This window comes from Gymnoscopelus microlampas (assembly GCF_963454915.1).
Source record: "Gymnoscopelus microlampas genome assembly, chromosome: 14".
Classification (NCBI taxonomy): Eukaryota; Metazoa; Chordata; class Actinopteri; order Myctophiformes; family Myctophidae; genus Gymnoscopelus; species Gymnoscopelus microlampas.
Window position 1 is genome coordinate 25395145 of NC_139951.1, and position 15747 is coordinate 25410891.

At 41.0% G+C, this 15747-nt stretch overlaps 1 protein-coding gene across 1 annotated transcript; it reads left to right on the forward strand.

Moving 5' to 3' along the window:
- Positions 1 to 3263: 3263 nt before the first annotated feature.
- LOC311060137 (uncharacterized protein) lies at positions 3264 to 9578 on the forward strand (the record flags this gene model as incomplete). The annotated part of the gene is made up of 6 exons (XM_084078266.1): positions 3264 to 3309; positions 4898 to 5081; positions 5319 to 5515; positions 7364 to 7507; positions 7685 to 7802; positions 8770 to 9578. The coding sequence occupies 6 exons, from the start codon at positions 3264 to 3266 to the stop codon at positions 9539 to 9541; spliced, it is 1461 nt and encodes a 486-aa protein (XP_083934392.1). The 3' UTR covers positions 9542 to 9578.
- Positions 9579 to 15747: the final 6169 nt, after the last annotated feature.

Consider the following 15747-nt stretch of genomic DNA (forward strand, 5'->3'; position numbering starts at 1 on the left):
TAATTCTTTTTGGCCTACTGGCAGTGTGAAGAAATGTGGTGCTGATTGGTCTGGTAGTTCATGAGATTAACTCTAGACACAAACACAGACACAAAGGTGGGACAAAATGTTTTATGTCTGGCCCCTGACATCAGCCTGGTAGACATAATAAAAACAGAATTTGGAAGAAGAAAATTGCCTATTCATTACCAGAGGACGGTGGCAAACTGGTAAAACAGAGCCAAACAATCTAGACCCAGTCAAGCAAAAGTGTGCATACTGTAGGCTACTTTATATATTAGTTACGAATGTGCATTATAATGATTAATAGATCAGCCCTGCTATAAGCGTATGACAGATTCACCCATCAAAAGGCCTATCACACATACCGTGGCGTGGAGGAACATGTGTGAGTGAATCCACGTCATCAGTCTGGCAATGCCAGGCTAATAAAAAGGGCCCTTTCTGTATGAAGACAATCGGCTAGATGCCTGGGAATTGGCTGGCTCCTATATGTGCACGTGCCTGCATGTGTCAAGGTCCAGGCACGTGTGTGTGAACACGTGTGACACAGCATGTTTGCCTCTTCCTGTTCCTTTGCATCAATAAATGCCAAATATGCGGAGTCGTAATCCTCGAGTTCTGTCTGAGAAGCCGCATCTGAACTACGTATTACATTGAGGTGTTGACATCAGCTATTGCCCCTCACATTAGCTTGACAGTTCTGACCTTCTACAGCACAATGCTCTGTGTGTATGCACTAAAATCCTGAGCATTAATCTACCCTCACAGGTAACATTTTACTCTCAGTTAAATTAACACTCACAATTTTTATGTTTGTGTGTGTGTGTGTGTGTGTGTGTGTGTGTGTGTGTGTGTGTGTGTGTGTGTGTGTGTGTGTGTGTGTGTGTGTGTGTGTGTGTGTGTGTGTGTGCTTGATAAAATCCTGGCATTACTTCAGACGGAGACTGCACGTCCCCATGCCTTCAGAGGGATGCTTGGGATAACCCCTCTTACTCTTATACTCTCTCCACCGCCACTTTGAAGAAACACCTGGATGCCTCCTTCTCACGTGCGCACGTGCACACACACGCACGTACATGTGCATACGTGCACACACACGCACGTACATGTGCATACGTGCGCGCGCACACACACACACACACACACACACACACACACACACACACACACACACACACACACACACACACACACACACACACACACACACACACACACACACACACACACACACACACACACACATACCTCTCCACACCAGATAAGGGATATTGCAGGCAGACGACAGGTGTGAAGTGACTGCACGTGTCGTGCAACAAAGTTTCAGTTTGGGGTTCAGGATGTTGAGAAGGTTAAGGATGTGCATAGATTTGCTTTTTTTAGGGGGCCAAGAACAAAGTGTGTAGGCACCCAATTGTATCTGTTTGTTTTATTTCTATTATTTAGCAGTTCAGACATAACTGCCGAGATGCTTTATATGAAAATTTGCAGAATGGTATTGGCCAGTGGGAGCTATTTGCCACTTACATTTTCCACTATTTTCAATTTGATGAAAAACACTTAAGTCACTACTCCTCCTAGGATCTTGACCAACCAATGAAGTGCTGTCCAAAGAAAATCACCTGGGGCGCAGTCATTGCAGAATGCTGTTGCTATGGCATATTCAATTATTCCATATTTTTCAGGCAGCTTCATCTAATCTAATCATGGACAAGACCCAACATTATAAACACGGTTGTTATGCAAACATATGAGCGTTGCGCATGGTACATGCACTGAGTCATTTCAGTCAGGAAACTCATGCAGTTCCTGAAGGTGCGGTCATCTATGTAATTTTCGTTATCCAGCAATTTCAGCTGGCAGATTCGTTGCACTGGGAGGCAAACTGCAACCAGGGCTTTGATGGAATACATTGGAGTCAATGAGGGCCAGGTGGACCAGCTTATGAACAAACACTATAAAATAACACTATAAATGATTGAGAGCTTTATAAAATACTCGGTCCATGAAAATTAAATAAAATATATCACACATTGTTTTCTGCTGTGTTGCTTTTCGATGTGTACACTGTATAATTTTATTGAGGTATATAAAGTGCACAAAGTACCTTTTTGAACGTGCCAAAGTGTTGCGAGACATTGACAGCCTGACAAGACAACCAAATCTGGCCGTAGCCTACTGCCGAGCCAGAAACGATACATGTGCTGTTTATGCCTCAATAAAATTATACAGTGTGTGTGCACATTGAAAAACAAGTGATTAGAAAATAACCTGTGATATGTCTCCTTTTATATTCCTGAACCAATTAACGGACAAAGGTCACAATAGTTCAGAAATACTGTTTAATTCACAAGCTGAACAAATCCAATTAATGATGCCCATAATGCCCCATGGACAGGGAAGTATGGGCATCACTTCCTGTTGAATGACATTGAATGACTGAAGACATAAAGTGATTCCCATTATTCACTGATATATCACTAGGAAACTTGTGGATAGCCTTGATTTAAATGGGGAAGTTTGCATTACTCATTCCTTGCTGGCTGTTTGCTGCTGCCTACTGCTGTATGTGCTGCTGCTGCTTTTAAACCTTGCTGCTCACCCTCCACCACCCCAGCTACCACCTGTTGTTTTAGATCTGCTTTGGATGTGGATTCGGAAGGCCCCTATTAGTGCTCCCTCATAGTACCTAAAAGCGGATCCATTCATCGCCAAACCAAACACATATGTTCATTAAAATATTTTAATCCATTCATGAACTGTCCTGTCTGAAATAAGAAAACTACAGGTTTGTATAGTCTCTCTGAATAACTTTAGGCTACAGATGAATTTGAATTTAAATTTACAATTTCTTTGCCTTGCATTTTATCTTTTGTTTTTAAGTTGCATGAAACGAATAGGCCTAGCCTATTTCTTAAGAAATAAACTCATACAGTAGCCTAGTTAATAGTAAAAGCTATTAAAATTAGGGTTTTTCCAAAACCCCTTGTAAATTAGCAGCATCTGTGGTCCTCACCTGAAAGGGCACGCATTTGATTGGCGCTTGGCGGTAACTTCCTCCAACCCTTCAAGCGGACCGACTCCGCCTCTCCAGCAGCGCTGGCCTATATGTACAGTAGCCTCCCCTCATCCAGGCACTTGTTGTCAGCTGGAGCAGGTGAGGAGCAGAGGACAGCTTTCCATTGAGAGAACGGAGGTACACGATCACAGCGATGGTTGACGTGCCGCGTCGCGTGGTCGCCGCCCGCATCATTGGCGTCATGCAACGGGATGCACCCAAACTAAAGGTAACCTATGATGGTGCATGTATCCCAGTGGTTTATATCAAACTTTTTTTTAAATTTCAAGGACCCCCATAACTCTGAGAGTGTACAAATGGAACCAAACGGACCCGTGAGGGTCCGTTTGGTTCCATAGTTACAGACCTGCAAGGGTCCATTTGGAACCACTGGTGTATCCTATTCTCTCTCTCTCTCTCTCTCTCTCTCTCCCTCCCTCTCTGCTGTTGTGTTTCATTGCTTTCTTGTTGTATTAATATGAATAGTTTACTGTGTTACCCCTGTAGATGTTCATGGTATCTGTGATATGGTCCAATGAGGGAGAAATGATTGTCTACAGGTTGTTCCAGGATTTTAAGAAATTTCATGTAAGTATCTGGAAAAAACAACAACACATTTTCAGAGTAGCCTACTACTGTATACTCCACATGGCTTTTTAATGTGTTTGGATTTGGATGCTGTGATATTTTAATAGTCTCATATGAATATATATTTATTTTCTTGACAGAGGCATCTGAAACGAAGCTTAACCTTTGTGGACCCTCTTCAAGGAATCAAAAGGAGGATCCCTAAATTTAGAAGTAAGTATAAATCCTGAGACAGTTGTGGACAAAGTAGCCTATATCCAAGCCCAATATTTGGCCAAATATGACTCAAATACAAGTGAAGCGTGCTCACTCAAATTTGTAGGCCTACTTGAGTGCTGAAGTACTACTTGCTTTAAAAAAATAAGTAAGTGTTCAAAAGTATGTGCTTTTAAAAATATTTAAGTATACAGAAGTACAAATGACAAAGCACGTTTTTTAAATATCAGTACACTGCTGTAGAAATTTGTCGCTAAATATAGTGAAAATAGCAAAACAAGCTTGTAGATCTGCTATTTTCACTAGTATTGAAATAGGGCTTAATGCGTCTCAATTTAACTTTTTTGAAAGAATAGAATGTAATTTTGTCCAATCTGTATGGTAGAGTATATTATACAATATAACTTACAAATCATTAAACATAATTTGAACAAATGACCATTTGACATTTAAGGCCTAATATTTCAACAATTTCTACAAAACCTGTGGATAGCCAGTCATTATAGCATAAACAATAAATTGAGACTCAAGCTACTAGAGCTCCCAGTCTGCATCAAACCTTTTTGGAACATTGCATAATCTGACTTGTGCTTTCGTGTACTTTTTGTACTTCTAATAGCACTTTCTTGCTGTGAAGAAAAGTATGTATTATTATTAGTGGTGGAAAGTAACTGAGTACGTTTACTCAAGTACTGCATTTTTACTTCACAACATTATTTGACAGCTTTTGTCACTCATTACTTTGCAGATTTAGATTATTAATACAAAACATACATTATTTAATTAGTCCTATGTTATACTTTTGCTATTCCAAAATAGCTGATTTGCAAGCTTGTAGATTCGCTATTTTCGAAAAAAGTTTGTCAAATTGTGAAAAATGTGAGTACATTTACCTTGGAATACAGGACTTTTACTTGTAACAGAGTATTTCTAAATTGTGGTATTGCTACTTTGACTTATAGTACAATAAATCTGAACGCTTCTTCCACCACTGATTATTATTATAATAACACCCATGTTGTCTCCTCTCAGCCAGGGCCATGAGGAGCAGCTTGCAGCAGAAAGGTTCCAGCAGATCAGTCAGCAGGATGAAGTTCCTGTCGTCCTACCTCACTGAGTTGATGATTTGTGATCCAATCGTGACAGAGAGTGCAGAGCTCACACAGTTCTTCATGCCCAAAAACCATGATCTGCAGCCAGACTTCACCAAGAACAGGTAAGGGTCCAAGCCATCAGTCCAGTGTGTCTGTTTGTTGTTGTCATTGTTGACACAACCAATTATTACATCTTACCATAGCAACAGCTCATCTAGCTAATCTATTCATTCACAAAACTTGTTTCTGTCTGTCCCGACTGAACAGCTATTTACTATGTGGGAGCCATCGCTCCCCTATTCGTCTTTATTGATTCATGTATTTGACTGATAATTTTCACCTGACATTTGTCTCCACAGTGTCATGATGCTGCTGTCAGAAGACCTGTCTGATGGGACGGACGTAACGGCTGGCATTCGCAGAGGCAGTGTCACATACCCGTTTGTCACTCAGACATACCGCTGTGTGGGAGACTATGAGACCAAGGACACCAAGAACCTTCCATTTAAAGTCACTGTGAATCAGAAGCTTGACGTGCTTATTAAAGACCCTGGAGGTGAGTGCTCACACGGTAAAATACAACTCTGAGAGTTTACAAATTTAATCAAAATGACTGGCTACATTTGTACACTCTTAGTTACAAAAGGATAAATTAACAGGATTTTACTGTGCATTGTGCAGTGCAGTCTTACACAATAAAATCCGGAGTGTGTAAAAGTGGACTTGTAACAGACTATTTCCAATTTCAGCACGTATATTAGTCAAAGTTTATAAATATCATGCCATGTTCACACTAGTGGTGACAAAGCAGTTATTTTCAATGGAAGCTGGTGACATGAAGCTACAAACTTATGCCTGACACTTGCAAGATGGGCGTGATGTGCTACAAGACAAAAGTTGAGCTGGCTCAAACTTTTTTCAGCATTCCAGCAGTCTTGTTTTTGTTTCACCATTTCCACTGCCCTTCTCTCTCCACACAATTTCTGCTCTGTTACGTAATGGAAGAAAAACTCATTCTCATTCAAAGCACATTCAAAATTCAATTCATTCAAGTTACAAAACATCCAAACATGGTCAGCAACAGAGTGTCTGTTGAGTATTGCCACACTGCATAACTGAAAAGGTAGGGTTAAATAGCACAGGGAACTCGTTCACATAACGTGGAAGGAATTGTGGGGAGAGAGGAGAGTGGAAATGGTGGAGAAAAAAAATGGACTTATGCTTCACTGCGTCATTGGAGCTCTATAAATAGTTGTATCCATCTCAGCTTATTTTTTGTTTCACATCATCACACCCTGTCACACAGCGACAAGTGCCAGGCGTCAGTTTGTAGCTTCATGTCACTGGCTTCCATTGAAAATGACCTGCAGCTTGTCGCTTTGTCGCTGCTAGTGTGAACGTAGCATTAGAGTTTTGTTTTTCATTAACCACTTTAGCCCTATATAATTTGTTGTGTAACGAATAGTGTTTGGAATGTTTCCCCCATAATGACATGCCTAAAATAGGGACGCCCAATTAAAAGTGGTTAGCTGTGTATGCTTCATTTGACCGTTCTTATTGATGCTTTCTGGGCTGAGACAGTTTCAAAAAATGTGTTTTGAAGAAAATACAAAATGACGGTAAATCTTGTCAGGTGGTGCCCATATCCTAGGTGGGGTTGGCGAAAGGGCCTCTCTGTGTGGAGTTTGCATGTTCTCCCCGTGTCTCCTAGGGTAGATACCCTCACAAAAACATGCAGTAATCCTGGTCACTATATTGCCTCCCCCTGGCCAGGCGGGGCGCCTGATGGAGGGGAAAGGAACTGGTTAGAATAACGTGTTCCTTACACGCGCTACGTCCAACCAGGGTAACTCTCCCCTGTCAGGTGATAAGAAGGCCAGTTGGCTCTCATGCATTGAAGGAGGCATGAGCTCGGCCCTGGCCTCCCTAGGTTGGCAGAGGGAAGGTAGTGCCTAGGATTACATAGACAATTGGCACTGGGTGTAAAAGATGGGGTTACAAAATCGTGGGGAAAATAAATAAATCTTGTCAGGTGGAAATGGGCGTTGGCCTATATGGGTAGTTGGGTCATGACTAACCCAATTTGATTGTACGGCCTACGGTTCAAGGGTTACAAGTCAAAAAGTGAAGCAGCCTGTTATAGTGCCACCATGAGGCGGATTAGAAAAATGTGGGGCAGAGGTGCATGCGAAGTTTCACGGCGATCGGTCCAACGGTGCCGGAGATTAGCTGTTCACAGACATACACACACACAGACGGACACAGAGGGATGGACACAGGAGCGAAAACATAATCTCCGGCAATCTCCGGCCTTCGGCTGTCGGAGACAATTAATTCATTTATCTGTGAGAGTGTAAATATTGTCCGTTTGTTGTTCATCTTGTCACTTGTCATACCTTGACAGGCTGGTGGCTGGTGGAGCATGAGGACAGGCGTATGGCTTGGTTTCCCGCTCCCTATTTGAAGCTCTGTCAGGAAGAGGATGATGATTGTGTTGATGATGATGATGATGATGGTGATGAAGCGCTCATTGTTGGTGTTCAGAGAGGTGTGATTTTATTAAACTCATGTTGTGGATCAAGTGAGGCTGTGATGCTATAGAGATCATATAAAACAGAAATGCCAGGATAAAGAAATGTGAGATTTGCAGGATTTCAAATTTTCTTCAATTCTAGCACATGCAGTTGTTCTATTTTTTAACCCTTTATTTGGATATGCCCCACAGCTGCCCTGTACTGTGCTGTCAGAAACTACTCCACCAAAAAGCATGATGAGTTGTCCCTCACCATAGGCTCTGTGGTGGAACTGCTGAGGAAGTCTGACAGTGGGTGGTGGTTCATCAGGTATTTGTCTAATGGCACTACAAACAAAGCAAAAAGGAATAAAGACTGTTTGTTCAAGCTTTTATAATTGTCTTAGCTCACTAATCAGGCTCAAATATTGACATTAGCGGCATGCAGAGGGTCACAAAAACATAGGTGGTTTATTAAGGATAGAAGTGCACCCAGCATGGCAAAAATGCCATGTTGTGGACAAAGCAATAGGTCAAAGCAAAGTAATTTTCAATGGAAGCCAGCGACATGAAGCTACAATCTGATGCTCGAAACGTGTCACTGTGTGATGGGTGTGTGACGCACTACAAATCAAAGTTGACCTGGACTCAACTTTAACAGAGCTCCAATGACGCAGTGCAGTGTCAATCAATCATGTTTTTGTTTTACTGTTTCCACTCCCCCTTCACTCCCTTTCTCTCTCCCCACGATTCCTGCTCCATTCCTGAATGCACAATGACTCTTTGGTAGAGGTTTGCGTTGCGTACTGTAGTTAAAGTACCTTGACATGATGTAACTCAAAGTGTTGGAAAGATATCTTCAATAGTTGTTCCATTGATTACAAAATTGATATCCCAAAATCTTCTCCCCATTGACTTACGCAGTGAAACAGGTCTCAAAGTCATTCTTTAAGCACATAAATAAACAAACAAACAAAGCAGATTTTGTCTCGGTTCTGCAATGTCAACCTCCTGTTGATTTTCCTATGTGAAGATCCGGATCCGTGGATCCAGTCTGGGTCTTCTTCCTAAAACAAAAAACAACAGAAAGTTACAATTTCTATAATAAATAAATACAAAATGTTGTTCGCCAAATAAGGGCATATTTTCAAGTGAAAAACAAAATTCAAAAGTTTTTGTAGGTGAGCACCACGTCATACTTAAATAGAAATAGCTGATCTAGATTGTAGATGTGATATGAAAACAAATATGTTTTATCGGTGGAAACCTAATTCCCACTGAATACTTATCTTTTTCAGAAACAAAGGCAAAACAGGTTACGTTCCCGCACTGTACCTGCAGCCGTACAACAACCCACGAGCATGCCTGCAAAACCTGAAAAATAAGCTACCCAGTTCCACCTTGAACTTGACAACTACTGATTCACCCATCATATCCCGCGGTGGCAGCTACTATTCATGTGCTCTTCATGATGAACACAACTCGCACAATGCCTCCATTCAGCCCATGCTTGAGTCAGATGGAACCCCACGACTCCACTCAGACAGTTCTCTGGACGGCCGCAAAAGTAACACGAGCATGGCGTCTGACTTCTCCACTTTCTCCACCATCTCCATCCCAGGCAGCTGCAAAAGCCACATTAGCAGCACACCGTCTGAGGTCTCCATTTACTCCCCCATGGGCTCACCGGAGAGTGGATTTTGTGCGTACAGTGACGGCGGACGCACCGTCCTAGATCTCTGCCCCGTCTACCGTCCCAGGTCGTTGCAGGAGCACCGTCAGAACCGTCCGGGCCATACCTGCTCGCCCCTATCCAGGATGATGAGTGACGGTGGACGCACCGGACGAGATCTCAGTCCCACCTACCTCCCCCGCCTATGCTCTTATTCTGATAGTTCTGATTCGGACACATCCAAAAGAAGCAAGGCGGGGCCAGTGGCCCCAAGGGTGCCTCCCAGACCGAGGGCTCAGGACATCCTGACCCGCTGTACCACTATGACCCGAAAAGCTGCCCTGGCTTCAAAGGCCAGGATTTTGCCTCGACAAGATCGAGCCATCCACAGCCGCTAGGGAGGTGACGACACTGGACACTCGAGCATGAGGATGAGGGGGCAAAGATCAGGAAAAGGATTGAGTGTGAGGGTGGGCTTAAGTTGAGGTTACCATAACAACCTACACAGTAAAATCCTTGGGCAGCCTCCAGGCTATAGGATGTAAGGGGATTGGGTTGAGAGAGAGAGAGAGAGAGACACACAGAGACACAGAGGCAGAGACAGAGAGAGATTAGTCTCACTAACCATGTTTCCATAAATTGTCAAGCAAAGTTTACACAAGCTTTGGAAATGTCGCACAAAACAAAAAATACGTAATACTAATCAAAGATTATGCGAATATTGGGAGTTTGTTCATCAAGATAAGCAGTAGATAATTCTCCAGTCTGTTGAGAGATATATTATTTATCTAAGATTATAATACTGTAAATAATACTTTGCATGGCCTATCCTGCCAGCAGACCACTGGTTGGGTAGGGGGGCTGTGTTTCTATCAATTAGCCTACATGTTTGCTCTGTGTCTTCATGTCTCATTGCTTTATGTAAAGCACTTTGCATTGCTTGCATTACAAGCTTGTAGATCTACTATTTTGAAAAATGTTAGAAAAATGTGGCCTATGATGACATGCCCAAAATAGGGATGGCAGGGTTAAAAAGGCTCTCTGATATTCTGCCTGTGTTTCCAGTAGGACTGGGTGATATGGACAAAATCTAATATTAACATTTTTGATCAAATACCTCGATATTAGCCTGGAATCCAGATTGATTCACTCCGTTCAGCTGACTTTTTTTCTCACTTAGCTTCTAAGTCTGGAAAGCTTTCTACTGTATGTGAAAGGGGCCGTCTCGGACGCCCAGGCACCAAGGATTCTGATTGGTAATATATATTGCCCAGCCCTAGTTTAGTGCCTGTCTGTATTCAGGCTAATTGGCTATCAGATCAGACAAGACAATCAACCAATCTGGGGTGCTGAATTGTGCTTTTTTTGTCATGTGAAGGAGTGATTTTGTAGCCTGTTCCAGACGAATCAGCCATTGCAAAAGAAAATTGTCCTTGGCAGATTAGGTCTGGCCCTCTCAATAGAGATTGGATTTCTCTCCCTCCCACGTTGTGAGGGACCAATCAGGGCCCAGTATGCAACTATGGGGCGGGTTTATCGCCAGAGGCATTTTTTTTATTTGCCCCTCGGAAATGCAGGTTCCACACAGAGATTCCAGACTAATATCTACGCAGTGATATATATTGATTGTGATGTACTGTATTATGTATCAATTAATAAATCTTTATTTATAAACCAATTCTTACTACACCAGTTTATTATTATTTAGCAAGGGCATACAGTATAAACAATCAAACAAATGTTACGCTACAATAAAACTTGATTTAAATAGAAAAGGTAAAAAAATATACTCAACACATACAGCGCATTGTGAGCTTGTACTGTAGATCCAAACTCCTAGTGTAATGTCAATGGGCGCTGCAATCAATCCTCTTATTCTGAGGTGCTTGATCTTTAGGAGCATAGACCCTCTGCAGACTCTCCAAAGCAGCAGAGGGAAGCTTCCACTGAGCTCAGCTTCCGTCACATAGGAATCAGCAGAAAAATATGCACATTCATTTGTAATGCCGTGTCACACTTGTTGAGTGTGTGGATGTAGCCAGTCTCGCTGCTCCAAGTCCTATCATGTTCTGCTTCATGCTTTGGGTTCATGCAGCACGTATCATCACAGTGAGTGCTGATGGATATGAGTTCTGAGAGAGGCAGACTTCTGACTGGAAGTCAGAAGTTGAATTGTCATCTATTCCAAGAGGAGAACGTAAATGAAGAAACTACTTCAACTTCAAGTCTTGATTGCCATGGCAACTGCAGTTGGTTGGAATTTGTCCTAATGCATGTCAGGTCAAAACAAAACACTACAATACACAGGATGACACAATTCACAGAACAACAAAGAACAAATACGGTAACTAAGTTGAAAGTTTAAAACATTTGGAGGGGGATATACTGTATATGGCAAGCCAATACCAAGTTAAAATGTGCTTTACCATCTATGAAGTGCATGTTAGTGTGTTTATTTACTGTCATGGCAATACTGAGTTCAAATGGCTGAAGCCTAGGCTGGAAGGTGCTGTCTCTGAAACAGGATGCTCTGTTTGAAACTCTGCTAAATCCTAATCTCCTTCCTGAAGGGTGGATATTGAGAGGTAGGGTGAGAGGGATCTGTCAACATTTTCCTTGCTATCCTTCTAATAGTTCTTATATGGCAACGCAGGTTTGGAGAAGATCAACACACTCGATCACTGCCCAGCAGAATTGAGTCATTGATATCAGCTCCCTGAGAAACTAGAGTCTCTGTTGTGCTTTGCTGATCATCAAACTGGTCTTTAGATCCTGTGTCAGTGTTGAGTGAATACTGGTCCCAAGAAATCGAAAGGAGCTGACCTCTCCACTTCTCATGTATTACAGTGCTAAAAAGTGGTGAAAGATGATCTATGTCATTGACAAAATGTAATGAGTTAATGAGTTAACAGATGTTTGGAGAACACAAAATAGGGTAAAACTGCTCATGTTCATCAAATACAGTTAATAGAACTGCCTCACCCCCAGCTTTCCCCGATGGAGCTGATCAGCAGTGGTCTGTTATACAGCATTATATGTGTAACTGTGACTGTGAGGTGTGGTGTTGAACAAGCATCTGTGCAGCCGTGCTCAGTCACCCTTCCCCTGGATAAGTAAAGGTTGAAAACTACTACTTGGAAATGCTGCTAAGCCTAGACTATACCTATAGCCATACAATACGGTTCATTACAAAAGCATTTCACTTTTCATTGTTGTTTAAGAAACAGTGGCTTTTGTTTGTTTGATTGAATACTTTAGGAACAGTTTGCAAAAAGTACAGAGGTACAGTTATACAATAATGCTAAAAGCATAACACAAAAAGCCCTGAGGGCTTGTTTCCATTGTGATCCTAAATGTATTCAATTCATCAAGACATATAAAGACATACAATACTGTACAAGAAATCATCAATACTACTGTAGGAGCAGTAAAAGTATATTCACAGTTCCGGTTTTGAACAAGCGTCTGCGCTCACTCAGTCACCTTTCCCTGGATAAATAACTAAGGTTTGATAAATTGTGACAATGCTTGAGCAACATTACAATGTCAATGCTGGCACACAGTAACACCTCAATGAAATAAGTCCAGAATTAATATGGTTACCTTCAGTTGCGTTTATCGGGGGTCCTTAGTAAGTCCTTTACTTAGAAGGAACGATTATGCTTAACATGATAGGATTTATTATGTTTAAAGTCTGCAGGCTGACATGCTGGGAAAATTACTGTCACATTTCAAACTATCAGTTGACAATTGTTTGCAGTGTGCGTGAGAGCGAGCATGACAGCGTGAGAGCAAGCATGCATGAAAGCATTTATGTGTGCGTTTGAGTGTATGTTTGATGTCATCATCCTTGCAGCACCATTTTATGGAATTGATGATGATGACAGGTGATGTGAGCTTTGATTGATGTGAGCTAATCTGTTGAACTGATGCTGCGCCCTGCTGCTAGCCAACAGAATGTACTATATAAACAGGTTATGAACCTGTTCCTATGGTGTTATCACGGTATGTTTCATCAAATCTGTAATGTGACATCTATGAATGAATGTCTTTATGTGAGTTTACACTATTTTGATAACTGTATTTGGAGTAACATTCCATTTGCTCTGACACGCATTTGGGCAGAAGTCTAACACGTAGGCCTAATGTGTGTAACTGTGTCACTAGGAGGCGTGAGCTCTGCTCCGCCACCTTTCTCTTGGATAAATACAGTTTGACAAATTGTGTGAGAATTTTTGAGCAACGTATCCTTATGAAAACCTCCTCTGCTGTAATGGGATGTTTCCCCAGCATGAGTAAGCCCAGGAAGAACATAATATTGAGTCAATGGGACCCATGACTCATCAGCTACAGTGCGTGCATGTGTGGCAGTGGTGGAAGAAGTACTCAAATAGTTTAAAGTAGTTAGTTAAAGTAGCAATACCACAATGTAGAAAATAGAAATACAGACTGTTTTCAGAAGACTGTAGAACCAGCCTCAGGTCTTAATGGGTGTTAGTTAAGACCTACCTTCCTACATGTTGTTGTCACGTGGAAACCTTGTATCAAAACCATAACTTTTCAGGAAATTGGAAAATAGAACCTGTGGTCCTGTGGTTATTATTTACTCACAAGCTCTTGTTGATACTTTTAATTGATTAAACATTTATAAAGCCCACAGACACACTTAACCACTTTCAATCTGGCATATACATTTTTGGACATGTTGTTAAAGGAGAACATTTTCAAAGATCTTGTAGAGTGCCTGTTGTACTACTTTTGCGCGACACTATCATACAACAATATATAAAATAGGGCATTAATTTATGAAGAAAAAAAGAAAGAAAAAAAGGTTTCTGCCCGACAGTGACATTATTCAGACATGAATGATTTGCAAAAAAAAAAGACGAGAGGACAGAATAGAGAAGAAAATCAACAGCAGAGTCAACAGGCGGAGCCGACCTTCGACGGCTTGCACTTGGATAGCACGGAGAGAACTATCTGGTGCATTGGTGTCTTGGGTGACTTTACGGCATACAGTACTTGCAATGAAAGGAACACTGATAAGTACACTCACTGTTTATAGTTGGCACAGCGACATTCTGATCCTATGCCTGATTTAGACGAAGATAGTATTGAAAGAACTACGTAGTATAGTGCATGGGTAACTTTACTGCTCAACTTACAATGAATAGAACACTGATGAGTGATTTTTAAGTTCACCGGCTGTTTGTTAATTTGTGGTGCAGCAACATTCTGGTCAATCCTCAGCAAGTCTCTGTGGCGTTGACAGAGATGAGCTTGTTCATTGATCAGGAAACATCGCAAATGTGTCGGATGGATTTTCCTTTTCCTTTGTGGCACCAAATTATGCCTTAAATGTAACTAAGTTACGGCATTATTTTAGAAAAGGTAACTAAGTAACCGAGTACCGGTACTCTAATTGCAAAACTAACGAGTTAATTTTAACGCTATACCCCCTGGTCCTGATCATTACTGTTTGTACCGTACCCATCAGCAACACAAACATTTCCGTATGTGACTTCAATCTGATCAGATAAAAGTTAACCACTTGAACTAGAGGTGTAACGATATAGTAACTGCATCGAAAAATCGATTTTAATTTTCAACAATCTACTATATCGATATGCAAACAGCAAAATATCGTATCGTTTGACTTTGTATCGTGTCGAATCGTTTTGCAATGCAAATAATCGTATCGAATCGTTTTGCTATGCAAATCATCAATTTTATCGATACTAAGTTCTTGTGCGTTGTATTTAGCAATTCTAAGAAGAAAAAAGAGAAAGAGGGGTCCCCCCCATTGCCAATTATTTATTAATAATTATATAGCCTAAATAAGGCTATTTCACAAATACAACTAACTAGGATATTGTGCAAAATACAAGAGCCAAATTGAAAACAAAACTTTTAGACTAGGGGTCCCGGACCCCCTGTTGAAGACCCCTGCTCTATGGTCTAGCCCAGGCTTGTCAAACTCATTTTGCGGTCTGGGCCGCATTGGTCAAAAAGTGACTTGATGTGGGCAAGCAGACACGCATGCGTGCTCATGCACATTCAGTTATACGTCATTGTTTTTCAGTCTGTTGCGAGGTTGTAATAGTTTTGGATTTTTCATTGTAGTTTGGTTTTAGTTAGTTTTGACAATTATTTTTCTAATTCAGTTAGTTTTAGTTAGTTTTGACATTATTTCTTTTCTAATTCAGTTAGTTTTAGTTAGTTTTTAGGGCGGGTTTGCTGGTTTTTATATTTCTATTGCTATTTCTATTTTATATTTATATTTATGTTTCTATTTTTGTGAGAACGCTTAGTTTTAGTTTAGTTTTTATTAGCTTTAGTGTTCGTTTTTTTCATACATTGGGTTATTTGTCAGGTGCAGGATTCAAAAAGGTCAGAGTAAGTATTGTTTAACTCAACAAAAGAGGTACTTGGTATCAGTGGTGGAAAAAGTACTCACATTTGTTACTTAAGTAGCCTAAAAGTATCAATACTGCAATGTAGAAATACTCTGTTACAAGTAAAAGTCCTGAATTAAAAATTTACTTGAGTAAAAAATAAAAATACAAAAGTATTGATATCAAAATGCACTAAGTACAAAAGTAAA